The sequence below is a fragment of the Amblyomma maculatum genome, chromosome 5 (assembly GCF_055883805.1).
Source record: "Amblyomma maculatum isolate TAMU_Amacu chromosome 5, ASM5588380v1, whole genome shotgun sequence".
NCBI lineage: Eukaryota > Metazoa > Arthropoda > Arachnida > Ixodida > Ixodidae > Amblyomma > Amblyomma maculatum.
This window is the reverse complement of record NC_139348.1, coordinates 97,272,155-97,299,727: the sequence shown is the minus strand read 5'-3', so window position 1 is coordinate 97,299,727 and position 27,573 is coordinate 97,272,155. Positions and strand designations below refer to the sequence as shown.

The following is a 27,573-nucleotide window of genomic DNA, read 5'->3' as shown; positions in this document are numbered from 1 at the left end:
GGGCAAAATGAGAGCTCGATGCTCGTACGACTGTGTATCACGGGTTGTGGGATGCGACCTGGTTAAATCCGGCTTGAAGTACTTCATTGCAATAAAGGAAAAAAGCTTGAGTGGCTCAGTTAATTGAAACACTTATCTCAGCACTGAAACATCTGTTCAAATCCCGTGAGTGCAACTCTTTAATTTTTTTATATTTACAACATTCAAATAACTAACATCTTTCCTAGGGTGTGTTCCCTTTTTAGCTGCCTAATGGGATTAATAGCCGCAAAACCAGCCAGGAGGTGACGGTATGATAACGGTCACACTATGTAATTACCTTCACAGTTATCAATTTCTGCCTTCAGCGAGTGTATATAATACCTTTAGGGTAGGTTAGGTTCAGAGATACCTCTCAGCAATAATCGCAGTTTTACACGCTAAGAGCCAGTGAGGAGAAAAGTTGCGGAGCCCTGCCGTTGGGAAAACGGAATTGCGCCGTTCATTTATTCATAAATTTTTATTCATAAGGATGACCCCATGTCTAGAGGGGAAGTGGATGGATTAGGTGAGGATGAAGGCACTGGACTCCGACAGGAAGTCTAGCAGGGCACTAAGCTTGCGCGCCGCGCCGATATTCAGGTTACCTTTTTTAGCGTAGCAAAGATGGCGCGACGGACGCAACCGATGTGTTAAGTTCTCTACTGTAATTTTCATCAAAAACTATTTTATTAATAGTACATTTCAGTTTGCGTACTGCGCTGCATGCTCGAACAAAGCTTAAGTATTAATTGACTTGCTTTTTGTTGTGATTTATTTTTTTTTTAAACGTAGCCACCACTTCCGTTGCTGCAGTTTTCGTGGAGCAGGAATACGCAGCGACGCCAACGGCGAACGAGCGCTTGTCATCTGTAGAGAAAGAAAGAAGAAGAAGAAGGCTGACCGCTTGTTACTTCCCGCAAGGCTCCGTGGCATCAAGGCCGGGACGTACTGTCATGATGGAACATGACACCCAAAGTAAAGGGAAATCTTCGAAGCGGGTGGGCCGGGCTCACGACGTAGGAAGTGCGTTGTCCCCTGACGATAGCATGGTGAGATCGAAAGGCATGTTCCGTCCATGACGTTTCGCTTGACCCGCGTGTGATGGTTCCGTTGCAACTGACGATTTGAAAAAGATATCAACAGTTCTATGGGTTTAGTGCCGGGTTAGGATGCCGATACTGGCTTACTTAATAGTAAAACCAAAATGCATGAGTACTGAACAGCGTTGAAAACTATCTAGATTTATCGGGGACTTTCGTTTAGGTCTGGGATGAAATAGACGCAGCCATCTGGCATTTATCGTGAGCAGTATTCAGAGCTGCAAATTTATAAACTATTACTCGTCCTGCTCGTTTATACACGTCAGTAATTAGGTCTGTGGGTTGCCGAGCTCTTAGTGCCTCTAAAGCATTTTATGAATATAGTTATCTTTGAAGGAAAGTATGTTGATTTTCATCATTTCCAAACTTATCGAACTGATTGCCCAGTGGACAGTGAAAATACTTCTTTTGCTACTTTTCAGCGCGCGCAGCATTCCAGGAGCTCCTCACGGACACACAAGAAGGTAATCCACATCAATTGCTATACACTTCGTATATGTAATTTTTCTACGTCAAGGTAGCGTTTTCCTTAAAAATTGACCGCATTACTAAACTTATCTAATCGGTACTATGTACAAGTAGCGCGTCTTAATAAGTACTGATAACAACAGTGCTGCGGTGCATAACCCCAATCGTAGTGCCTCCATTTTGTGAGCCATTCGGAAAAATATAAACGGCGGGTTTAGTTATGTTTATACGGTTTAACGTCCCAAATCGACTCAGGCTACGAGGGACTCCGCAGTGGACAGCTACGAACCTCCAAGGGGCAAAAGGTCCAAGAAATATTTTGCTAAATTCGGGAGCCTTTCACTACAGCATCCGTCATAGCCTGATCAGTTTTGCGACGTTAGATCCCCTAAGCCAAACGAAACGTTTTCTGCAAAACGGTGTAATTTATGGTGAGCGCAACCTGAAAAACACTTATTTATTCTCTACCTGCGCAGCCTGAGGCGCCTAAAAGAGAAGAAAAGCAACTCAACGCAGATCCTGAGCTAAAGACGTCGAAGGATGAAGTGAGTGAATATTTTACCGTCTGCTCTTACTTTTCTTCTTTATTGTTCTGCTGGCCATGCGCATTTTACGTATATTTGCTTTGGTCAATGTATTTGACATGATATTGATCAAATGATTGAGTTAGGGTCGTCACCAATTAAACGCTGTAAGTACTAAGTAAGTTGCTTGAACCAACATATTTACATATACCTGTAATTATATCACACAAACGATAAATGATTCCTACTCAGCTAGTTTGGCACATAAAGAGGAAACTGGAGTCGCTTACATATTGACTAGTAAATTTGCATTCAGAAACCTTTCCCTTTGTATAAAATGTTTCAATCTTTCCAGTTAAGCCAAAAGAAAGCGGGAACTTCATAATATTTTAGCGTGACATATGCGTTAACAGAAAAATTCAGAGGAAGTTTCATGTTTGAAGGCATTTTGCTCAATGGACGCGGAAACATGGCAAAAAGCAAAAGGAAAGGATGGAGCGAACGACCAAAGTGGAAAACCTTTTTTATATCTTCCATGAAGCGTTGTAGGTATTTGCTAGTACTTTTTTTTTTTTGAAAGCTATCGTTCAGCGTCACCTTTGATAAACTTTCTAAAACGATTCTAGGACAAGGTCGGTGATGTAATCATAGCCAGTGCCCAGCCCAACCTCATGTCGTCGTGAGCGTTTATCTGATCCATCGCTACTTGATAGAGCATCGAGCTTTTCTGTTGCATGCAAGTACGCGAAACGTTATTATAACGTAAATTGGCTTTCTATGGCTGGATATATCGTGCTTTTTTTTATAGTATATAAAAAATTTCGCGAAAGTTTCTAACACATAATTGATTTGCAGGAAAGGAATTGTTGGTTATCAAAATGGACCCAGCGCAGCCGTACAGATTTTATTTAAATCTGCTCAGGGCTTAAAAAATTGTCTTCGTTTATTTGAAGTTGGAACTGCTACTGTTTTTAAACCCCGGACCTGTCCAGAACATTAGCCCTCGCTACTATGCTGACGAGGATCGGGAATGAATAATTTATATTGTACTTCAGATATTCCGTCCATCGTGCGATTCACCTAAACGTGTTCAACTAATAACATTCGTGTGATGCTACTGAATAATTCGGCCTGCTCTTTTACTTCCCGGGAAAAGAGGCTAGATTACCTTACTCGGCGACTATCACATTTATATGGGGGTCCTGGTATTGATCCGCGGACTAGGGGCGGATGCGTAAGCTTCACAGTTTCTTCCAAACATGAGCAGCTTTTTTTTTCTTTGAAGTCGCACGCTGCCTTACCGGGAAACCTACGCAGTAATTATTCAATTATTTTTCTATATATTGCGCACTTACAATTGTTTTTCAGCTTGCCCGAAACACAGCGCTATATTTGGCGCCACTTTTCTCCATAGGCATTTCTCAGCGGTATCACATACGCTTTGTCACTCACATTATTCGTATGTTGGCCCCTCTGAGCTTGTGTTGGAATTCCTGTACAATAATTCTTCTGCAAAACAATTTGTTCTTCCGAGCTATAGATCACGTTCCTCGTCAAAATAAACTTAACAATGACTAAATATGGCCGTTGCATTGAGCTTAAGCTAGTTTTGGTACTGAAGTTTAGGTGCGCAAGTCTAGGTTATTGCTGATTTACATTCAAAATTCCTCTTTTTAATTATAGTATGCAATAAATCGACAGTAGATTCGTAACACACCTTTTTTTATCACACCGCCTTAACTAATGAGGGCGGCCAGCCGTCCTCACATATCACCATGAAATAGTTATTGGAGTGAGCGAAAGAAACTACAATTACGTTCATGAACAGCTACTCCTGAAAATATAGTATCATGGCCTTCACTACTTCCTTTAAACACCGAACACGCGGAAAGAAGGCGTGAAATTTCTAAATTACAAATAAATAGTGTCCAAAACATGATATCAAAAACCTGTCAATCATTGTTCCAAAAGCTTATACCATTACGTGCATTACCAGCGCTGTCTAGAAGGCAAACTAAACACCTTTTTATTTCCATTACTCAGCAAAGTCCAGGACAAGAAGCACACCAATTGTCACGGGCTACTCAGCGGCGAGAACTCTCTCCACACACGTCACGAGTGACTTTACAGCGGGAAGATGACCCCGCCAGTCCTGTTCAAGATGTGAGCAAGATAAACCGAGTGAGTCAAGGCTTTCTCTTTCCTGCCCATATAATCGCCAAGCGTAAGTGCTGCCTCTCGTCTTGTGGCGGCGAGTGGAAGGCGTAGCTTCTGTCAACCTCGCCATGTGCATACTTTCTGTAATTATAACCTGGCCAGAATTGGCCTAAAAAGAACAGGTAGGACAAAAAGAACCAGCAGTTTGTTGGTACGAACAGGGAGATGACACTTGCAGCGATGTGACCGCGGTGCATTGCAGGAGGGGTTTCAATATCGCGACCTCAGGCTACTTGATGGGTCCCAAAATTCAAACAAAAAGCCCCTAAGCGCACTCTCCAAAAATATAAGCTTAGCAAAGCTACCACGATTATCGGCTCTGGTTACTACTTTTTTGGTAAGCCTTTCGTGCATTGCTATCACTCAAACGTTTTACACCTTTGAAGGTGTAACCCTGTCCCAGGAATAGCACCCTGCCTGTTAGGCGCAGCACAGCTTCGCTGTAGAACATCTTACGCTGTGCGAATGTCGTACGGTTCATGTCGCAAAGTGGGTGCAGTTTACCGTTGAGGCCGACGATCGCGACAGCGGGTTGTGCTCAGGACATTGCTGCAGTTGTCTGTGACTTGTGCTTCTCTCTTTCACGTTTTAATGCAATAGAGGTCAACGTCCTGTCAGAAAATCGGGCGTCATCGTCGTAAGAGAAAACATCACGGTCATGGTGCTGGCAGGTGGTGGTTCACTTGGCCAGACATTAACTATTCGATGATTTTGACGACTTAACGGCACCACATACAACAAAGATGGGAAGAATGGCCAAATCGGGTTGCTGATTTGAAGTGCGAAGGTGGAATGAGAATAAACTTTCCAACACTAGTGGTTACCGAATTGGGCACACTACACCAAGACCATGCAGACAAGTTCATACAGCTTGGTTCAAGCCGGGTTTTGTATGTCGGGTGTTCGCCTACGCTACTGCGTCATACTCATCTTTCACAAACCGATTGCGGACGCAACGCGTTCGGATACATTCGGCAATTTTTGACAGATCGCCAATCCTACATTAAAATCCAGGACACCGAACATGGCCCGTTCCAACTTGGAACCAGAGGAACACCACAGGGTGCAGTGCTGTCTCCTCTCTTATTCAATCTGGCTATGATGCACCTGCCGACCCAGTTGGGTGCTGTCGCTGGTGTGCAGCATACGCTGTATGCCGATGACATCACCCTGTGGGCCACGCAAGGTTCTCTTGGAGATATTGAGGCCAACCTGCAGCAAGCGGCAACCATAGTTGACCGTTATGCTCGCCGCTGCGGCCTTCAATGCTCCCCTCAAAAATCTGAATTTGTACACATACGCCCCTCACCAAAGTGTACGGCCAAAATTGAGCTCTTTTGAGACAGGATCAATTTCTGAACGCACAGAAGTCCGGGTACTGGGGCTCTTTATTCATCAACATAGACGGTCGGACACTACCTTGGCGAAACTCCGTAAGGTGGGGGACCAGGTGGCCCGCATGGTCCGCCGGGTTTCTAACAAACGTAGGGGGTTGCGGTGCAAAGACGCCTTGCGTCTAGCGCATGCATTTGTGACCAGTCGAATCTTGTATTCGACTCCTTACCTCCACCTTCGGAAACAAGACGAGGTTTTTCACTCGAAGTCGTCCTGCGCAAAATTTTTAAGAGAGCCCTCGATCTCCCCGTGAACACCTCCAACCAGCGTCTACAGGGCCTGGGCATGGTGAATGCGTTCCGGGAGATCAGAGAGGCTCACTTAACCAACCAATACACACGTCTTTCTAAAACACTGTCGGGTCGCCGCCTCCTTGCCCGGCTACACATCCAACATACCACACTTATGGAAGATCGTGTACGCCTCCCTTTCGAGTGGAGATGCGCCCTCCACGTACGCCCTCTTCCTAAAAACATGACACGTGAAGACCACAACGGCCGGCGCCTGGCGCGGGCGGAAGCCCTGGGCCGCCATTATGGGTCGAAACTCGGCATTTACTACGTGGACGCCTCCGGCCCCCACCATGGGAGATGGTACACGGCCGCAGTGGTCCACCAGTCCAAAACTGTTAACGGGCTTACATTTCGCGCCCGTGACATAACCCACGCGGAGGAGGTCGCCATTGCGCTGGCAGCTATTCACACTGATTCTAAAACAACTATCTCCGACTCGCGAGGGGCCTGTCGGAACGTCGAGCAAGGCTGAGCACCATACTTAGCCTACCGACTACTTTCAAAATTGCACCTATACCGGGGACCGGAAAATTGTATGGGCTCCTGCTCATATGGGTCTCGAAGGGAATGAGGCAGCCGACGCCGCCACTCGCTCTCTTTCCGGGCTTCCCATCTCGACCCCCTAGATCAGGATCTCGAATTCGAACCCACGTATTCTTCTAAATACATTGTTCTTTACTATCAATCTTGTCATCGCCTTTACCCTCGCCCAAGTAAAGGTCTATCTAAGATGGAGGAGCGGCTTCTACTCCGTCTGTATACCAACACTCTGCTGTGCCCGGCAGCACTAAAACATTTTAATCCCTCCTTCACGGGCAGTTGTCCGCACTGTGCGGAGAAATCTTCGGACATCTACCACATAGTGTGGGCTTGGCCATCCAACCCAGCTATTCCTCCTCACCCCAACCCCACTCGGGAGGACTGGGAGGCGACCCTGCTCGGCTGCTCGGCGGGACCCCAGCGGCCGACGCCACTGGGGTGCCGTACTAGGGACCCCACCCAGTATCTGTAAGGGCTGATAGTCAAAGATCCGGCCCATGCATACATCCACCCCTTTGAAATGAATAAACATTTGTCACCACCACCACCATCATCCCCTAAATGCAAGCTTAAGTGTCACACATAGTTTTTCTCGTACGCTCATCTTCAATGTTACACAATGCACGATAGGCAACTGGACAAAACACTTGGTTAATCCCACCATCGGCACGTTGTTTTTCTTCTACTTTGTGTCTAATTATCTTTCCCCTAAACAGATTACATTACTAATTTCTGTGATTATCCAAGTAAACATTTAAAAAAAAAAAGAAAGACAAAGTACCATCCCCAACGCTTTCCTTGGCCTCGCCGACTGTTGGCTTCTTTCCTTCATGTATTATAACGAGCACCCTCATTTCCCCTTGATTGATCTGCTTGTAGCTTAGGGGGGTCTCGGTTCTGGCAGTCTTGAAGCCATAGGTAGCGTAAGAGGGTTCTAGCACAGCTTTCGCCCTCGCTCTTGATCACGTTCTACGTGACGCTGGCGGTAACAAAAAAAAAAGGACGTCCCACGTCCGCCGCTATGGCTGAGGGTGGCGCTGGTGAACACTCTCAAGGTTCGTATATAGACAACATAAATACACAAGAAAGTAGCAGGGGGGACAGCGGCCGATGTAGCTCAGTTGGAAGAGCACCGGACGCGTTATTCGGAGGTCGTGGGTTCGGATCCCACCATCGGCACGTTGTTTTTTCTTCTACTTTGTGTCTAATTATCTTTCCCCTAAACAGATTACATTACTAATTTCTGTGATTATCCAAGTAAACATTTAAAAAAAAAAAGAAAGACAAAGTACCATCCCCAACGCTTTCCTTGGCCTCGCCGACTGTTGGCTTCTTTCCTTCATGTATTATAACAAGCACCCTCATTTCCCCTTGATTGATCTGCTTGTAGCTGACGGGGGTCTCGGTTCTGGCAGTCTTGAAGCCATAGGTAGCGTAAGAGGGTTCTAGCACAGCTTTCGCCCTCGCTCTTGATCACGTTCTACGTGACGCTGGCGGTAACAAAAAAAAAGGACGTCCCACGTCCGCCGCTATGGCTGAGGGTGGCGCTGGGGAACACTCTCAAGGTTCGTATATAGACAACATAAATACCCAAGAAAGTAGCAGGAGGGACAGCGGCCGATGTAGCTCAGTTGGAAGAGCACCGGACGCGTTATTCGGAGGTCGTGGGTTCGGATCCCACCATCGGCACGTTGTTTTTTCTTCTACTACTTTGTGTCTAATTATCTTTACCCTAAACAGATTACATTACTAATTTCTGTGATTATCCAAGTAAACATTTAAAAAAAAAAGAAAGACAAAGTACCATCCCCAACGATTTCCTTGGCCTCGCCGACTGTTGGCTTCTTTCCTTCACGCCTTTCCACTGTTAGACACTTTTTCGCATCGTGTTTTACACCTGGGACAGCCTAAGACAATTTTTGCAGCTAAAGAGGAAAACTTGAATTGCTGAAAAGCAGCTCCAGAACTTGTTTATTTCCTCCTTACAGCAGGCCTTGCCGTCAGGTGAAACGAGTCCTTACGAATCTGCGTCGAGCCAGCCATCACCAGAATCGAAGAAAAAGGCCAAGAAGTTGTCCTGGATAAAGCGAGGATCTTTGGTGAGCTGAACTCATAGCTCTTTGGAAATGTGCCGGCAGCTTTGCATCTTTGTAAATTGTCTAGGAATGCCTCTGCTAAAGAAAATAAATTAAAGAGCACTGCAGAATCTGCATTGGAGTAATGCGAAAGCACGCATGTTGCTGTTGGTTGCTTCTATTTGCTTCGGGTTGCTTCTGTTGCTAGTTCACTTCGTTTACATATTTTATGCTTCGCTACTTTTAAATTGCGCGTCAACCCTTTCTTATGCCCTTTTTCGGTTCTACTTCCGGTTCTGTGACGTCACATCCTTGACTTCTCCAATACGGCAGCCCTTTCTCTCTTTCCGCTTTCACTCCAACCTTCCTTCCTTCCGTTGCGGCGCGGTGCAGGTATCGACAAAACATGTGTGACAGATCGCCTTTCCTTTTACGCGAACAAGTTATTCTAATTATCTAATTAGCTTATGGGACTAATTGTTTTTCAGACACAACATCACATCACCCTCTATCGATTGACATTATTCATTACCCGCTACTACTTCTCATTTACTCATAACTGCTGCGAACATGACTTTGCGGACACGTTCTGCGGACACGTTCTGCGGACACGATCTGCGGATGCTGTGTGCGGACAGAAATTTGTGAACATAGCGAAGTAATGTTTTCGCATTAATTATTTTGGTATGTCGTTTAAGCGCGAAATGAACTCATTCCCTATCCGCAGCGAATCGCAAGTGCAACGACGGGAAAAGGGCATTTGAAAATGTGGAAACGTTTCGTACGTACGGCATCCTCGACACGATGAATACATTTATTCCCACTGTAGTCCAGGGTACGTTTGGAGGGGTTATTGCGCATGTGCAGCAAGTATAGAAACTGTTTCGTATTCTCACATACGACTGCTCTACGTTGCTTCCGAAAACTCTGAATGTCTGCAGATGTTCGCAATGAGTGAAAAAAAAAAACTGATTTATTTATAGGAAGGGAAAGGCGCGGTAACTGTCTCAAAAAAAAACTGATTTATTTATAGGAAGGGAAAGGCGCGGTAACTGTCTCACTTATTTTCTGTGGACACTTCAACCTTCCCTTGCGGAGCGGTGCAGGTATCGACAAAGCATGTGTGACAGGAGGGAGAAACAGGATCATAGTGGAGGGCTACAGAGTAATTTCGACCACCTGGGGATCTTTAACGTGCGCTAACATCGCACAGCACTCGGATGCCTCTTCGTTTCGCCTAGAGTAATCATGAGTAATCATGCTAGAGTAATCATGAGCTTTTTTTCGGCATTGGTGCCATGAATGCAAAACAAAGTTGGGGGGTTTAGGCATGGCTTGAATCTAGTGATAGAGTGAAAGTAGTGATTGTTGCAGCGATAGCCTTTGTAACACCGCCTTTTCAATTAGCGGTATTTTCATAATTTTTCTTGTAATTGCTTGACAGGAAAGTAAAAGTGCTTTATCTGTCAACCTTGTTCTCCATCGAAACGCAGCCGCCGACGAATACCTGATCCGCGCAGTAAGGGATGGGAGAAAGATGGGAGTGTGAGTGGAAAGAGAGAGAGTCCGTAGTGGAGGGCTGCGTTGCATTTTTATTACCTGGGGTATAGTGCTCTAGAATATTGGGCAGTGTGACGACCGCGCGCGAAATGCATGGGAGCGGGGGGCCGCTTTTGCGATGACGGAGGCGCCGCAGCGCAGAGGGCGCCACCAGCAACTGGTGTGTCAGCCGTCCGAGCGCCCGCGTATGCGCGCTGCGCGGCGGGGCGGATCAGTACGTTCTTTTTCGCTTGTGCCTCGTCTCGATCTGCTAGTGTCAACATTTTACAAATATGCCGACTAACGGGGCTCAGTACTGTTAGCGCTCATCTAATATATTTTCCATTTTGGCCGTCGGCAACACCTCGGGGAAGCAACATGACAGTAGTTGGGCTATAGTGCTCTTGGGCTCCGAAGAAAACAGTTTGGAGAGGGGCGCGCGCACGAATTCAGACTCGCACAGGACGGTTCATTCGCCGTACAGCTTGAGTTAGCATTCCTAAAGCATCTAATTTGCGTTTGGAATGTAGTCGTTTTGAGAAGAGGGCGGTGTGGAGCCAGGATGTATGAAGAAGTCAAAACGTGCAACACATGCGTTCGAGCGCTGAATAAATACAGCTGGTCATCGATAGTAACCAATTATTAAGTCCGAAATGGTATATTCCGTTGATTTACATGCAAACCATGCCGACTACATTGCGTCACCTGAAAACACTAGAAAAGTCGGCATTGCAGATCGATTGAATTAAATATAGAGTATCCCGCTGAAGGTAGATGATAGCAATTAAGGAGATGAAAAACGAACGACAAGCAGGTAAACAGGCTATTGAATAACAGAACACAGTGGGTCTGGAAACGTGGAAGAAGTAGGAGGTAAAGACTGCAAAAAAAAAAAAAAAGTGTCGCCTAACAGTGAGAGAGAAAGGGTTGTTTGGGAGGCATGCGGCATATCGTGAATAGAGCTACCGTGAAGGTGAAGAAAGGGTTGAAATTTTTGTGCGGCACGGCAAACGTACGACTCAGAAAGCGGACAATTAAAAAAATAGAGACATATGAAAGGCAATAAAGAAAAACGGAAACAGCCGAGCTTAAAAACCAATTGAAGCCATGGGAAGACGAAAGCAGTGCACAAACAATTAAGCTACAATTCGGGCGTGCAATCGAACGCGTGTAGAGGTATGACTCGATATTTAGGAGTCAACAACTTAGTGAAAGTGCACGTTAATCTAAGGACAAACCTTTTTTTTTTTATTTCAATAAACTAGAATTTCTTGTAACGGATGGCTTTAAATACCCGGAGATGCGTGTTTACTTAAGACATTTAATCTCAATGCGTTATAGCTTGACGGTAACTCAATTGTCCCAGAAAATGTTTTCATTCTAAGTAGTTTTTTTTTTTATTCTGCGTGCCCAAGCAACAGGCAATATGCAAGTGATTCTTACCCCCAGAAAATCGCTCTAGGGATGTTTTGGTGCACATACAAAATAAAAAAGAAAAAGAATAGCTTTGAAAAAAAAAAAAAAAAACGACGCATAGAGGACGCAGATGCTATATGATGCGCGTAATTAGCTGCCGCTAGACCATTATTATAACGTCAAAACGTTTAGTTTACTATATGGCGGGATTTTCGATCAGCTTTTAACACGCTGCGAAAGAGAGGTTGTAAGACCGGCACTCGGTTTCTCACCATGAACAAAAGCTGCGCAATAGGCTCGAAGCTAGGTCACAGTTTGCCCAACAATTTGACTCGAGTGGTCGGACTCCTGCGCAATTCATATTTTGCAACATTCCTGTAGAGTGTTGAAGCTGAAACATTTTATCTGCTTGGAACAGAAAGCTTACACTTGAAGTAATAAATTTCATGTGCTTTTGCGGCTTCGCTTTTTGCGAAGTCAAAGAAACGCGACAACAGTTCCCAAAGGAAAATATAATTAAATTTCCTTGGAAGTATTTCACGTGTAATATCAACCTTGTTATAATTTTCTTAGGGAAACAATTATAGCCTGATTAGTTCTGTAAAGAGTAGTCGCCAAGTCGCCCCATTATAGTCCTCTAACTAGTACATTCGATTACTCATATTTCGTACCACACACTTGAAAATAAACATGCATTAGTGTCCGAATTTGAATTTAACCTTATATTAATTACTTGCTTATTAGGTGCTCCTCATTTGTTTCGCATTTTTCCGTTTTCTCTCGGTGCGCGACAAGAACCGCAGTACTTGCCAAGGTGACACGCAATTATAAGTGTTTTTTTTTTTTATTTGCTCTGTACATCTACCATTGATATGCTATTAAACGTCCACACTCAAGTGCCCACTGTAACCGCATTTCTTCGTAAGTGACTGGTTTAATTTTTCGTATTTTATTTGAAGCATTGCCCTAGCTGTACTTGACTTTTTTTTTTCATCTGTACAACTGTTTCACCCTGTGAGCGGCACGTAAACAATTGTCCGTGACATATGTATTTGTTAATCTCTAACAAAAAATAAATCCTTGAGTGGCGTATATGTTCATTTATTTTCGCCGGTACCCAGTGCAATGCTTCAATTTATATGGTTAAGAATAAATACATTTTGCTCGCGCACTGTAATTTGTGTAAACGGTGATTAAGGTGCAGAAAGAACACCAATTAAGGAGATAAATTACAAATTGCTGATGATTTAAGATAAACGTTCAGTCATATATTGATAAGCGCAAGCTGCAAAATAAAGGCAGGTGTTCGTAAAAGATTCGCAAAGGGCCCTCATAAAGCTCAATTGAGCATTGATTCTCACGTATACTGTTTTCCTCCGCGCATAATACCGCTCCTTACGGGAAGAAAGAATACAAAAGTCCACGCTTCGTTGAAACAATGCGTACAAATATCTCATCTGACGATTTTTGGCTGTCCGCAGGAATAAAAAACGTTGAAAGAGATTCAAATAGCGATTCAAACATCGCACGCAGCTCTGAAGGAATACCAAAGCGTGCAAGGCGTCTCCACAGAGATGTAAAGGAATTGCATGGATCAGTTTAAGCCCCTGGAATAAGTAGCCTCTTTATTAAATACTGCACCAATGGCGTAGCGTTGGAAAATAACTCCAAACAGAACCGCACCGCTCATCTGAACCTCCGCTGTCCCCGCAGCGGCGGACGTGGCACCCCTGTTGCACGTCGCGCCCTCTCGCGGAAGTCGGTTCTTGTCATCGCAAAAGCGGCCCGCTCTCCGGCGCCGGTCGTCACACTGCCCAATCTTCTAGAGCACTATACCTGGGGATCTTTAAGAAGTGCGCCAAGCGGAGAGCTACGGAGTAATTTAGACCACCTGGGGATCTTAAACGTGCACTGACATCGCCCAGCGCACGGACGCCTCTTCATTTCACCTCCACTGAAACGCTGCCGCCGCCGGCGGTCGTTGTTGTGGCTGTAGGAAGAAGGAAAAGAAAATGCACGGCCTGCCAGTAGCTGAGCCACCTCCGCTGAAAAAAAAAAAGCGCTGCCTCGTGCAGACAGGGTAAAGTAGAGAAGAAAGAAAAAAAAAAGAGGGAGAGAAAGATGGCGCCGCAACAGCCGTCGTCCACCACCTAAGCGGTGGCGGGTGCAATGACGGCCTACAACATAAAAAAATTCGGTGGCAGGCTAGCCCCGCCGCAATCAGCGTAGGTCCCAGCCCCATAGGGCCAGGAACAGCCACCCTTCACCACCTCCCTCTCCCGCCGGCCGTCGGGACAAAGCCCGAGTACTTAATAATTGGTTGACATGAAGTTAAAGCCGCAGTATCTGTCACACTTGTTTTGTGGACACCTGAACCGCGCCGTAAGGGAAGGGGAGAAAATGGTAGCGAAAGCGGAAAGAAAGGAGTGCCCTAGTGGAGGGCTATGGAGTGATTACGATCACCTAGGGATATTTAACGTGCACTGACATCGCACAGCACATAGCCGCCTTTTGTAATATTAATTGGTTCACAGGAAACGAAAGGCGCAGTATTGGCCGCACTAGCTCTGTGAGTAACTGAGCCGCGACGTGAGGGAAGGGAGGAAAGTGGGAGTAATAGTAGAAAGATAGAAGAGGAGCCGTAGTAGAGGGCTGCTGAGTAATTTTGACCACTGGGAATCTTAAACGTTGTTGTTGTTGTTGTGGCTGTAGGAAGAAGGAAAACAAATGGCATGGGTCTGCTACTGGCTTTGTAGCTGAGCCACCTCCGCTGCCTCATGCGGACAGAAGAGAAAATAGAGAAGAAAAAGCAGAGGGAGAGAAAGACGCGCACCGCAGCAACAGCTGTCGTCCACCACCTAAGCGATGGCGGGTGCAATGACAAATAAACATCGGTGGCTGGCTAGCCCTTGCCGCAAGTGGCGTTGTCCTACCGTCCGAGCCCCGTAGAGCCCGGAACTGCCACCCTTCACCCCACATTCGTTTCAAAATATGGTACAGTTTAGGCAGATCTATTTCTGTTCACTATGCGCCCGAAGTGCATGTACACCGAGAGTACGACGAAGTGTAGTTTAGGCCAACCAGGTATGTTGGTATAATATATACGAATATCATAAATGTCAGGTGAACAGTGTTTCAAATAAATTATGCGAGACACGTCGTATTTAAGACCTTGCATTTAAGGCTGCGACGATGTAGCATAGGCTACCACCCGACAGATAAAGCTCCGTTTTAACCAAGCCGCATGAACGCGGTGGCTTAACCTTCAAGTAACGTGCTTCATTGGGCAACTAAGAGCCGCGTAAAGTTCATCCTCTTCAAATTCATCCGCTTCATTTCGTGCGCTGTATTGAAAGTCTTGTAAAACACCAACTTGACGCAACCTCCAGATGCCCAACAAAATTACCACGCTCTAGGGGTCCACTAAAGGCGCCACGTACGCACTATTTTGCAAACGTTTCAGTTAATGGCCAAATGTTCATATCAGCCTTTATAAACAATAGTCAGGTTTTTTATTGAAATGAGCCCCACGACAACTACAAAAGAGCTAAGAACAATTAGTCTGTCGCATTTATTAGATAGAAAGTGGATTCCGCATGTCGTAATTGGTAGCTGCTTTTCAAATATAAGCTGTATTATTCATGGTCCCCTTAAGTACAACACTTGCAGAAGAAAGACCTATGCGCTAGCTACTGAACTTAAATTTTACTAGGCAATGAGTACCATTTTTTCCCCTTATGTTTTCGAATTTCACTTTCGCGCATATCTTTCTGCTCTCCTGCTACACTCGCCTTCCCTAATATATAGTATGTGGTACTTAATGAGTCACCATACCATCACAATACAAGCAATAGACAAGGCCATTTCTCCTTTGTGACCTCGATGTTCGTGGCAGTCGCTCACAATTGTTCTCTGACACGCAGTGCTTGCTTCCTATCTTTTAAAGTTCGATATGAAATTTTCCTTTGCCTGGATCGCTGTGTTCTCAGTTCTTGTTGAACATTTCATGTTAGCCTCCATGTTTCTGCCTGATCCCCGACGAGTGGTAAGATACAGCAGTTATAGAGTTTTCTGTTCACCGATTCGGGCAAACCTTCGTCTATGACGTAAGATTAACAACAAGATATACTCCTTTCCCATTCTCAATTTACTTATTTACTTCTCAATTTCGGCATTGCGGGTGCAACCTTACTTATGTTGATCGGGAGCAAAAGGTCTAGGAAGGTTCGACTCCCATATCTCGCACTCTGATCTCAAAATCTCAAGCCTGAGCAGACAACGCGTGCCAAATCTGTCATATTAACATATGAAGTGTTGTCTTGACGTCAACCCACCCGGCCACCAATCAGTATTCAGATGTGTGACCTGCCAACAAGCACCTACCATTGCCGAGATCGCGATTTTTCGCTGCGCACTGGTTGGCAGCTGAATATTTCCTTGGTCACCCATTCGTTTAACAAAGCGCATTTGAAGCGCTGATTTTTTCGTTCTCTTTTTCGTACCCATTCAATATACGGTAAGAATATGCGCACTAACACATGGTTTGCTTCCTCACTACTTTCCAGCCCTTCGCAGGTCTTCAGAGTAGTTCAAACCCCGGGATCTGCATCAGTAAAGCTGACCGTGACAACAATTCAGGAAAAGAAGGAACGGAAGTTTTCAATTTTTCAAGCCGTGAGAATTAGACCAATTGTTCTTCCTTTCGTTTTGCGATATAATATCACGTACAACCATTGTCAAAAGTGTAGAGTCCGGGTGTCTGCTTCTGAGCCATGTAGTGGCGCTGATTTAGCACTAGTGGAGGTCCTTCCCGTTGTAGAGGGTAGGACAAAAAATCTTCTTACCACCAAACAATTTGGAGCATTGGAAATGCATTACAAGCCTCACGAAGTGACTCAGAAGCAGACCCCATGGGCTCTACATTTTTGACAAAGACTGTACCTTAAAAATAAAATCAGTAAGTCGGAGATATTTCTTGCTCCTTTGGCTGTAATGAATTTGATAACGCTTTGCAACTTTGTATTTGGGTTAAACAAGCCAGACTAAATAACATTTCGTTAACATAACTTTTTGTGTATCAAGTAATCTTTTTACAAAGTTCATTTCGTGCTTCAAACGAGAAAGCACAGTTTTAGGGAGCGTATTCAAACGTTTCCTTCCATCCACTTATCTCCTTCGGAATATTTCGCACATCATTATCTGCCTCGGATAACGTGCTCTGGCCTTCGGCGATTGGATGTGTGATCACGGCTCATGCTTTTTCATATTCTTGGCGCGTTCGCCTAATGTGTACGCAGCGCCGAATAAATATAAGATAATTCCTACCGACAGAGCATAAAATAAATATGTTATGTTTTCAGGAGTGTGAACGAAACTTTCGCACGCAAAGCCACAAGAAATGCACCTTCAAAGCATAGGCGCTTCCAGGCGATATATCTTATTCAACGCGGTGGGGCTGCTCACTGCCGCTGATGAAATTAATGTGGGAAATATTCATTTACGTGATATAAGAAAATAATATCGGAAAAAGTATTCCGCACTGCCTACAGAAATTATTTCCTACCACACGAGAATTTTTTCTTATTTGTGCGAAAGCACTGATACACGATCATCAGAGGCTAGCAACTATCTCGCTTGTGCCTGACTTTTCAGTAGCCTGCCAGAATTGGACGTCAGAGTCCACGTGTTCAGGCGCGGGAAATTAAAGTGATTTCGCACAGTATCACCGGTTAATCTGGCTGCGCCTAGGACGTAGCCTTGAAAAATCACCTAACGCTTTTAATGTTTGCGTACTAAGGACAAAATCAGTGACGGATTCAACACTGCCATTTTCTACTGGGTGGCGAGTACATAAAGTTATACTTAGCACCTCTTTTTTCTTTATTTCTTGTTCGAAAAAAAAATAACTGCGAAATGAAAATACCAATTAAAATACAATAACTCTGAATGAGCCAACGAAAATTTAGGCTGCGCTGTGTTTCAAAAACAGCGAATTCCATTGGTTCGCGTTCAAACTGCAACACAATGACGCGCAGTGGAGTGTATACGTCATCGCCTCCATCAACTCTGAGCTGTGCCAAATAGGTTTTGAGCGTACCACTCGGTTTAAATGCACTAAACCCATACCATACTCCAATGGCACTCGGACAACAGACCTTATGCGAAAGTGGTGCCATGTAGCGACCACCGCGCGGTTATCCTACCATGTTGAAAGATAGCTGAATTCAGTAGCGGTAGGAAGCACGGTAGAGGGTTGTGTGGCCGGCCAGGTTAATGCTCGTTATCGCCGATTATGCCGACATACTGCTGCGTCCCTCTCTGTACGCAACACTAAAATAATGATGAAGAAGAAAACATGCAGCAAGTTATATTCATTGAGCTTTTTTTTTTGCCTTGTGTTAGTCTGTTTTCACGTGGTTATCGCTCTCTAAGCGTACTTTAGATCAGCGCTATACCTAAATTGTAAAATGGCTTCTTATTTAGCTTTCTTTGCAAGATTACAATTTCGTGATTGGCACAAAGGCAGACGAAATATATCAGCCACGGGGTCTTACATTTGTCGGTAGACGGATATCGCAATGCCTTTTTGCGTAAAGGATATTCTAGAGTGTTAGTTTCAATTTCCTTATTCGGCCAACTCATTCCATGCAGGTTGTACCTCATGTGTGCAGGTTGTAGCTTCATGTGTAAAAGGTGTCGAGAGATTTTCTACGTACGTAAATGACCCGGTATTATTCATTTGATTCATCCATAAATTTTATTATATTCTACAATGCCCGCGCTGTTGTTACTCAGTTGCCGGTGTATAAGGGGCAACACTGCTTCTACCAGTTACCTGTCCTCGTCTAGAGCGAATTCGCATGATTGTTATTTCTGCACTGATAGTGATCACCACTCTGTTTACTCTTTTAATTAACGCGAGTTTTTCTCTCTTGGGGTTATAGGAGATAACACTCCCACATACCCGTGCATCCCAGCCGTGAGACACTCCCGAAACAGAGCCACCACGCATCACTCCAGCGCAACTAGGTCTAAGCCACAGGCAGAAGCCATATGAGATGCATCGATAATGAGTTTCGGATTAATTTTGACCACACCGGGGTTGTTTTTTTTTACGCACATATCACTTGATAATGATATCTTTTTTTGTTTAACCTTCACGGCACGCCACCAAAAGTGTCATCAGGTAGGGACTGGAACTGTGAATTGTATGCCACTATCCACGAAGCAATATCATTCATAGCGAGGCTTATCGCGCTTTGGAGTAGATTGAGTTTTGCTACTGCCGCTGCCTAGCAGGAGAAACAAGAGTAGGCGTTCACATTTCTCTCTCAACTTTGTTTTGCCTAAACACATTCAGTCCTATAAATGCATCAATTACATGCTCATGATGCTGCGTGAACCCGACAACTTCAATAAATTCCTGCTAGAAAGAATGTTTGATGCTTTGCAATATGTGCCCAAAATGTCATGAGTGACAACTAAAAAATCACAACAATTGTGTTGTTTGAATTGCCAATTTGGTGCATTCCAGATTATTCCAGACTTTATGTCCGGCGTCCATAAAAAGAGAACCGTTATTAAACATTAGTGAGCCCGTATGTGTTCGCTACATTTCAGAAAAAGACTTCAGGAAAAACTGTTGGTGTCGAATAATGTACGACAATGCAGTGTCATCAATTTTCGAATTCCAAGTTTTCAGAAGCAAGGAAACCCAGCAAATCCTCGTTCATCGCTGGACCGCCCCCCCCCCCCCCCCCCCCTCTGATCTTTTGAAAAGCAAAAAACAACTTTTCTCAATGCTAGACAACGCTAGAGACTCTCGTAAGCTCCGCTGAATAATGCATGTTTTACTACTGATCCCATCCATGATATGGACAACAAACAAGTGATTGATATACTTCAACTCTGTCAAGAACTAGGGGAAGGAAAATAAAAAAAAGCAGCATTGGAGAAGGGAATGGCTATGGCTGCGAAAAGGGCGGATTCCACAATATATTGCTCGAATACGCGTCCACGAAGGACCTTGACATTGCATCTGTATGTAGGGCAGACCTCTGTGGTGTGGCTACGCAGGCCGCATTGTCTGCTAATATGTATCAGTTTCAGGAAATCAAACCATGATGTGACGGCGACAGGAGCTGCGCATACATCCGTGGAGGATGAGCGCTCGTGGAATCAAGCCGTTTACCTGTTGCGATTCGCCGCCAAATTGCCGTTGTTATAAGTTTGTGTCACTAATATATACAACAGGTTATCTGCTGCGTGGTTGTACAGATGCATGCTAACTTGATACACTAGCGAATGTGAATGCATTGTGGGTGCCTTAGGTCCATAGCAGCGCAGGGTTTATTGAGCGCCCATTCTCTAATAAAAATAAACAATATCAAACACTTTTGAGTACGCATGGAAATAGCATGGAACGCCAAATATCAAGGCCAAGCATCGGGCACAGCAACAAGTTGAGCCCGGCCCGTGCTGGACTTGAAAGCTTCGTGCGGCGACTGACGCAGTGTAATCACATGGCAGACGTATACTTTACGCTCGGAACGAATATCAAACTATTTCATGCACACTTATTTGAGCAGCGTGGTAAGGTATGCGCCGGAGTAGCGAGGGAAATTAAATAGTGGTAACGAAGGTTCAGCTCTTCGTAGTCACACTGATGTTGTCGCTCGCGACAAGTTTGCATAGCGTCTATGGGACATTTTGTTCCAGCAAATACACACATTGCGCTTGCTAGGTTTACTGTATGTTGACGTCGCGATCAAAGGAAACCGTTTTAATGCGTAAGCTTACACAGCTCATGCGCGCACAGAAAAGCGTGTACAGCACCTGTACGTACAACGTGTCTGTAGAAAATGTGTATTCGCACACCAAAATTTGGCTCTCCGTAATCAAGAAGTTTGCCCTCGGCCGAATTTTAAGAACACCGGTTTCTACCTTAGTCTATTACGGTCAGTTAAGAGAGGAATTCCAAATTTAAGTGAGCCAACTGAAAATTTCGAGTGCTTACACATTCTTCTTGCGTGGTAGGTTACGTACACCGGCTTCGAAGCTTCTTTCGATGGCCGCAAACTGATCTTCTTTATGACCAAAAACACCATCTTAGCGGTTTCCAACGAATTCATGCCGACTAAACTCTGTCTGGTGAACCACCACAAATTGGAAATATGATAAAAAAAAATTTAAACGAAAAGGAGCTAAGTACGACTTTATCGGAAACAAAAACACTTTGTGATAAACACATCACGGAAAAATCCATCACTGCGCGCCATTCCAAAGCGCAGCTGTTACGCAACGCCCGTAAGCATAAGGCTGGTATAATTTGTCATTGTTCAAGGTCTCAATGTGAGCTTGAAGTAAAGCTTATGTCAAAAGTGGTTTGTTAAAGTTACTGCCCACTGTCTTATGCACTGTCTTCGGCTAATAATACGCACTGTCTCGGTCAGTCTGAAGCTCAGACCTGCAAGTACACTGGATGCATGGCTTGATTCTGGAAATCGCTCTGCCTCACTGTTATTAAGAATATTTCAAAAAGCTTTACAACGCTTCTTTTTCACAACGACGGTGACCGCCACTATTCTTGTCTTGAAGAAATTTATTAGCGAAATGTACGAATGGAGTGAATTTTTCTCATGGTCACGCATGTTTCCTCCAGCCTTTCAAGACCCAGAAGAGACTCAGCTCCCAGGGCCTCCACAATCTCCTGAGAAGTCTCAACTCATCATCGCCCGCCCCATCTATTTCCCCTCCCTATGCGACAGCCAGTGCCCCGGCGTCAGAGGAACAGAGACGTGCCAGGCAGCGCTTCATCGTGTCGCTTTGTGGGAGCTGCGCCGCTGTTGTGCTCATCGTTGTGCTCGTGGGCTGGATAAACAGTGGGCCACCCCCCTGGCGTCGCCTACTCTGCGACTCTGTCCAGTGCCGTTACTACGACCGCTTCCTCGATGACTTCGTTAACACCTCCATCGACCCATGCCACGATTTCCATGCACACGTTTGCTCCCATTGGGTCTCCCGTAACGTGCTGTCTGTCAAAGAAGTTGCCCTCGATAAGTAAGTGTGCATGTTTTTAATATGGTGCCTGTTCGTGCCTCGTTTTGTGGGAAGTTGAATGGTGTTGGCTTTAGAGGATTAATAGGCTTGCAGTCTGAGTAATCGACTCTTCAAGAAGCACCCAGACAATGACAACCATTTTCCAACTATTCCAGTTATCACTGACCTAACTGACTGGTGCACAGATCAAAAGCGTTGGTGCGGCTTTTTCAGTCGCTACGTCGCTTCGTAATATTGCACCGAAAGCAAAGCGGTGACGTTAGCGGCACCAAGTATGACTGCTTAAATTGCCTAAATATCTACTGGGTGCACGTGTGAGAACACTTGGCAATGCCCTTAGCGTGAGATGCAGTAGGATGCTTTAAAATGCTCAGCCAACGCCTCTTGTGAGATGGTCTGCGGAATGATAGGCTTAGCAAATATTCGTTATTATCATCGCCGTCAACTGCCAGACTATTCACACTGCTTTACAAAGGACTCTACTTTCAATCGAATTAACCTGTCCTGTGCCAGCTGCATCTACCTTACTATTAGAATGCATCTTGAAACCGCACAAAAAGACAAGGGACGAGGAAGAAACTAACAAGACATCGTCTCTTGTCTTTTTGCGCAGTTTGAAGATGCATTCTAATACTAGTCATTAACTAGCCCGCCTCTCAATATTATATCTACTTTACCACGGCAAACATTAAGACTCATCCGCCACATACTTTTCTGCCGCCCTCTGCTACGCTTGCCTTTCATAGAAATCCACGTGTCCCCGTAAAGCGGCATTCACACGAGCGCTCAAATCCCTCTCTAAGCGAGGGCTACTGTGCTGACGTCACGCCTTCGAGAGGCTGCTGGGTGTCGCAGCTTCCGGCTTTCCGCCGCCGGCCGCCGTCTCCGGGTTGGGCGACATCTCAGCCGGCCGGTACAAACGCTCCCCCGAGTCCCCGAGTCCCCCCGAGAGGAAAAAAGAAGCGCGCCGCGCGGTGCGAGCAGAGTTTGTTTATTTTATTTTGCTTGCTTTTTTCGCTGAACTTGTTTGCCTGACTGGTAAACAGACATGGCGGTAATTGAATTAAAGTAATATAGTTACTGTAATTTAATTACCTTTTCCGGTAATTTGTAATGTAATAAATTACTTTGTCTATTTGGTAATTTAGTAATGTAATGAATTAGTTTTTGGCAGTAAATTCACAGCAATAGAAATTAATTCATTTCGAAATTACTTTTACTAAAAGTACGCCACTATTCATTACTTTTACTAAAAGTACGCCACTATTCCTTCAATAGACAACAAAGTAGAGTGCTGCAAAAGCAGGAACGACGTGCAGCAAGCCGAAGCCAGCGTTACGGATCGGCAAAAGGAGACAGAATTGAGCACAACAGTACGTCTGAGACCTCGTATGTAGCAGGGTCACTTAGTGCGGCTATCCCATGGCAACCATTTTCCAAGCAGCAGGATGTAAGGCGTCAAGGGAATGCCGAAAGGAGAGATTGTGCAAGAAGGATGGTTGAAAACTAGTTGGGAGCGCGGCGCAGTGGCACTCCCTGTTGCGTTGGCTAGGGCACAGTGGCGCCTGGTTACACTCGTCACCACGGCACGGGGCGAGGGAGGATTGGGGTTTGGAGAGATAGGCTGAAGGGTCCATGGCGTGAACCACCGTGGCTTGAGCATTACTGAGCAGTGAGCACAAGGTGCCGACGTCGATTCTTGGGACTGCGGAAACAATAAATAACATAGCTTCTTCGGGACCTTGAAATGGCGAAGACAGCTCCGGGCCAGCAAGACGCCGGGTTCGCCGGTCATTTCACGATCGTTCGACCATGCTTCTGCTTTTGTTGTAATTTTTTTTTTGCTGCTGTCTTGTTTTTGTGATGGCAGGTGCTGTAGGAAAGTGGGAAGGAATAGCTCTCTAGGACGGAATTTGGCGGAAGACGAAACATTGCGCACGCTTCGCATCTGGAGAACAAGCTGTTGTTTTGATTACTAGATTTACTTAGTTTCCGCATGGATGGAAACTAGAAAGTAATTTACAAGTAATTTAATTACTCCGTAGAAGTAATTGTAATGTAATTTCATTACTTTTGGGAGCAGTAATGAGTAATGTAATTTAATTACTTTTTTGCAATTTTCAACAAAGTAATTAGTAATGTAATTTAATTCTTTTTCAAAAGTAATTTTGCCATGTATGCTGGTAAAGAAACGTTACTAGGTCAGAAACGGCTGTCTTTTGCACTTCTCCGTGCAAAAGACTGCTGCGTGCTGCTTGAAACAGTCGACGTCTCTTTTTGACGACTCTTCATTGCCCGTGTGAATGTGCGAGTTCGGAAGCGGGGGCGCGTTTGCCCAGCCCGTGACCTCGTACACCTCCTTTCCACATCCATCCTCGTCGGAATCCCCCGTGCGAACCCCGCTTTAGGGGCGATTGACTGTCTTCCTTTCATATCACATGTCCTTCCTATTTCTTTTTCTATTGTGTCCTTCCATTTCTTTTCTTTATTCTTGCTAGTAATCAGGAAAAAATTTTGGATTTCAGTTATAAATCAAGAAAGAGAAAGCGGGCAGAGTGTTCTTTTATTCACTATGCCCGCTGCCTATCTCTCAACATTACAGCTGCCATTTTGTGTTCCATGGCAAATATTTTGCGAGGGCAGATGCCTTTTCCGAACACTTTCAGTTATTCATGTATGCAGTAGCCTCAGTTACGTTACTCGCGCGACGCTGTTATGCGGTACATTCTCTATAACCTACCCCGCTTTCGCCTTCCTCTAGAGTTACCTCTGCTAGTGCCCACACTGAAGCTGTACCTTACGAGGAAAGGTTTAAGCAGGGAATTTTTTAGTAGGCTTTTGTATAGAGAATATTTGTTATACGCGAAACGTGTAGAATAATGATGAATATGTGTGTAAATCCGTCCTTCATAATAGTCAGTTGTGCTCTTTCCGGCAAAATAATCTTCGTAGGTTTAGAGGCGGTCGTAACTGCCTAGATTATGCGCGGCCTAAATATAAACAAAATGTGCAATACATTACAACATTGATACATTCCCATAAATATATTTTTAACAATATATATATATATATATATATATATATATATATATATATATATATATATTATATATATATATTAGAATGGCAGTCAAATAATGGCGTCAGCGCAATGGAGACAGCAATAATATGAAAAGAAAACCAACAATGAAAGAGTTCCAATGTCGATGTGCAGATCAGCATGCACTGATCAATGCATGAGGGATTCCTATGGAATAAACTGTTTAATTCTGTTAATCCTGTTAATCCTATCGAGCCCACGCCTCACGTGAAACTCCTCACCGCAGGGGTCCTTGATGTAATGAAAATAAACAAAAAGCTAACGGGTACCATTGCGCACTTACACAAATTCTTTTTTTTTGCGTTTCAGCTTTTTGCACAGAGTGTCTTCACTTGCTTTCAAGATAACAGTGCCCACCAAAGGACAGAGCGCCGTGCAAAAGGCGGCGAAATTCTTCCAGTCGTGCGCCGCGGTATCGGACGGAAATGTCAGCGAGCTGAGTGCTGTGAAAGCAATTTTCCACAAATGCGGAGTCCGTTGGCCTGAGCTCACCAACACATCGCGCCTGCTTTATAGCATTCTATCTCTGACGGCGTTGTGGAACTGGAGTCCCATAGTCAAGATCATCATGGACCGACCTGGCTTCCTAACTGTAAAGCCCGAAGCATCCTACCTTCAAACGTTGCTTCGGAGAAGCCAGATGCTTCATGAGCAAAGCGGTTCGCGCAGTCAGTACGAGGACTACTTCGGCCGATTGGTGCAGGCTTTCAAAAACGGAAATAAGAACCTCGAGTACAAAGATCTGTTGCAACTGGAAGGACAAGTCGTGCCAGCTCTCTACCACGCATTCATACTCCAGAATGTGACGGTCCTTCGCAACCAAAGCATGAAGGTGGTGACTGACGCAGCCAATGGGGCAATCCCACTTCGTGAATGGCACCACGGGCTTCAGGAACACTTGAATGCGTCGGCCGACTCGGTCCGCGTTGTAGAATTTCAAAACGTCGAGTTCTTCAGTGCTTTCTTTGACCTCGTAGCCGCATTGGGAGAGGCCCAGATGGCCTACTACCATGGCTGGGCACTCGTGCAGGTGACATCCTTACTTACACGCAAGGAGCTGGCCACGTTGTATTTCGTGGGCGAATCCATCCCGTGGCGAGAATCGGAGCTCTTTTGCGCCTGGATGTCCCACCACTACGTGGGGCTGCCTTTTTACGCCGCTTACATGAGGGACACGATCAACCGAGACATGACTGCTGAGCTCTCTGCGTTGGTTGCGTCTATTCAAGAGAGCGCACAGGGAAAGCTTCTTCGCAGGCGTCAAGATGCACATAGCACCGCACATTCATCGAGTGCTGCAGACAACAGTGCCTTACACAGGCTTTTGGACAAAACCGATCCTCTAACTCTCGATTCTTTGTACCAGCTCTTTCCCGACATGACCGGCTATCTCACCTCCAACTTGAACTTGGCGACCCAAGGCAGACGCCGCACTATAATGAACACGAGGATGGCAAACTTTTTGGAAAATCGTACCGTGCGATATCTCTACGTTGATGACAGCGGTAGCCTGGTGCTCCTGCCCATTATCTTCGAGATGCCGTTCTTCCCAGATGGACCAACCTTCCAAGCGGTTAAATACGGAGCCATCGGTGGCCAAGTCGCAGACACTCTGTCATCCCTTTTTATCGGCACGATACTTGACGGTGCTAATTCGACGATTGCCTTAAAGACACTGTGTGTTGGAAAAATATACAACGTTAGCAACCCTTATGCAATAAAGCATGGCAATGGTCCCTATCTGCAGAAAACCATTTCCATCCGCTGGCTCTACGAAGCGTTCATTCGCCAGAACCCGAACGCTATGCCTCTTGGTCTCGCCAACCACGGACACTTGACTGGAATTCAACTGTTTTTCATAGCCTGGTGTATCATCCAGTGCGGCACAGAGGAGGCAACTACTGCGTGTAACGAAGTACTCCGACCATTTGACAGCTTCGCCACAGCGTTCAAGTGTACAAAAGCAAGCTCTCCAGCACCAGGAGAACATTGTGACATACACAGCTAAGCTTTTTCCCCAGCATGAACACACTTCAGCAAAGGTTTCGCACTTATGCTGGAGAGTTCTAAGTAATCATCGCTTCGAATTTCAATTTGTTTATTCTTTATATACCAAATCAAAGCAGGCATTGGCCGTTTATATTCCCACAAAGGCCGACCGTGGACTCTAAGCCTTCTCGCTTTTGATTTTGTTCGCTGATTGTAGGCTTCCCGCATGTTTCGTATAGTTCAGTTGAATAGTATGAGGGTTTGCCAATTTTACACATTTTAAACCTACCACGAAAGTGTGACCGGACGCCTAATACCATTTTATGCAGAGCTGCATGCGCAAAAATATATATCTGGACAGTATTATCTTTGCCCACAATGGCGGCAACTCAGGTGGACGTTTGCTGCAGAACCTGGTCGTAGACAATTGGGACTGCAAAATGTTTTTCGCTCTAGAAGATGTACACAGAAGGACTGCAATCTAAGTAAAAAAAAATCATGATGCAAAAATAAAAACTTCTCTTGAAGCTATGGCTTTTCGCTTCTTTCCGGGAGTAACTCTTCAAAATATTTTAACACAATGTCTAATGCAAATATAGGCCTGTCTATTTCGTGCACTGGCCATATTGCTCTCTGTAAGAGGTCATACTCAAGTCTGTCTTCAGGGAAACGGTTTGATACAATTTGTTTTACTTATTTGAAAGCTTCAAAAACGTCCTTTCGATGCCCATTGTCAATTATACGTTTTAAGCACTGTCAAGTTCCCCTCCAGCTGCTGCCAAGTTTATTAGAAATTCTTATTTCTTCTCTGTAGCTTTCCATAAGTAAGCATGATAT

The 27,573-nt window shown here is 45.0% G+C and overlaps 1 protein-coding gene across 2 annotated transcripts; it reads left to right on the top strand.

Moving 5' to 3' along the window:
* Positions 1–852: 852 nt before the first annotated feature.
* On the top strand, positions 853–27,429 carry LOC146188959 (neprilysin-1-like). 2 transcript variants are annotated; one of them, XM_084603934.1, is made up of 7 exons: positions 853–1,070; positions 1,544–1,585; positions 2,066–2,134; positions 4,157–4,294; positions 8,550–8,657; positions 21,250–21,647; positions 25,057–27,429. In XM_084603934.1, the coding sequence occupies exons 1-7, from the start codon at positions 975–977 to the stop codon at positions 26,753–26,755; spliced, it is 2,550 nt and encodes an 849-aa protein (XP_084460060.1). In that variant the 5' UTR covers positions 853–974; the 3' UTR covers positions 26,756–27,429. The 2 variants fall into 2 exon arrangements, with proteins under 2 accessions (XP_084460060.1, XP_084460058.1); XM_084603932.1 differs by having other exon boundaries at positions 8,547–8,657.
* Positions 27,430–27,573: the final 144 nt, after the last annotated feature.

Excerpts from the sequence above, each read along its gene's own strand:
- LOC146188959 (XM_084603932.1), top strand. The coding sequence starts at position 975 with ATGATGGAACATGACACCCAAAGTAAAGGGAAATCTTCGAAGCGGGTG. Across the intron at positions 1,586-2,065 it reads CCTCACGGACACACAAGAAG|CCTGAGGCGCCTAAAAGAGA; the intron begins GTAATCCACATC and ends CTACCTGCGCAG. Across the intron at positions 21,648-25,056 it reads AAAGAAGTTGCCCTCGATAA|CTTTTTGCACAGAGTGTCTT; the intron begins GTAAGTGTGCAT and ends TTTGCGTTTCAG.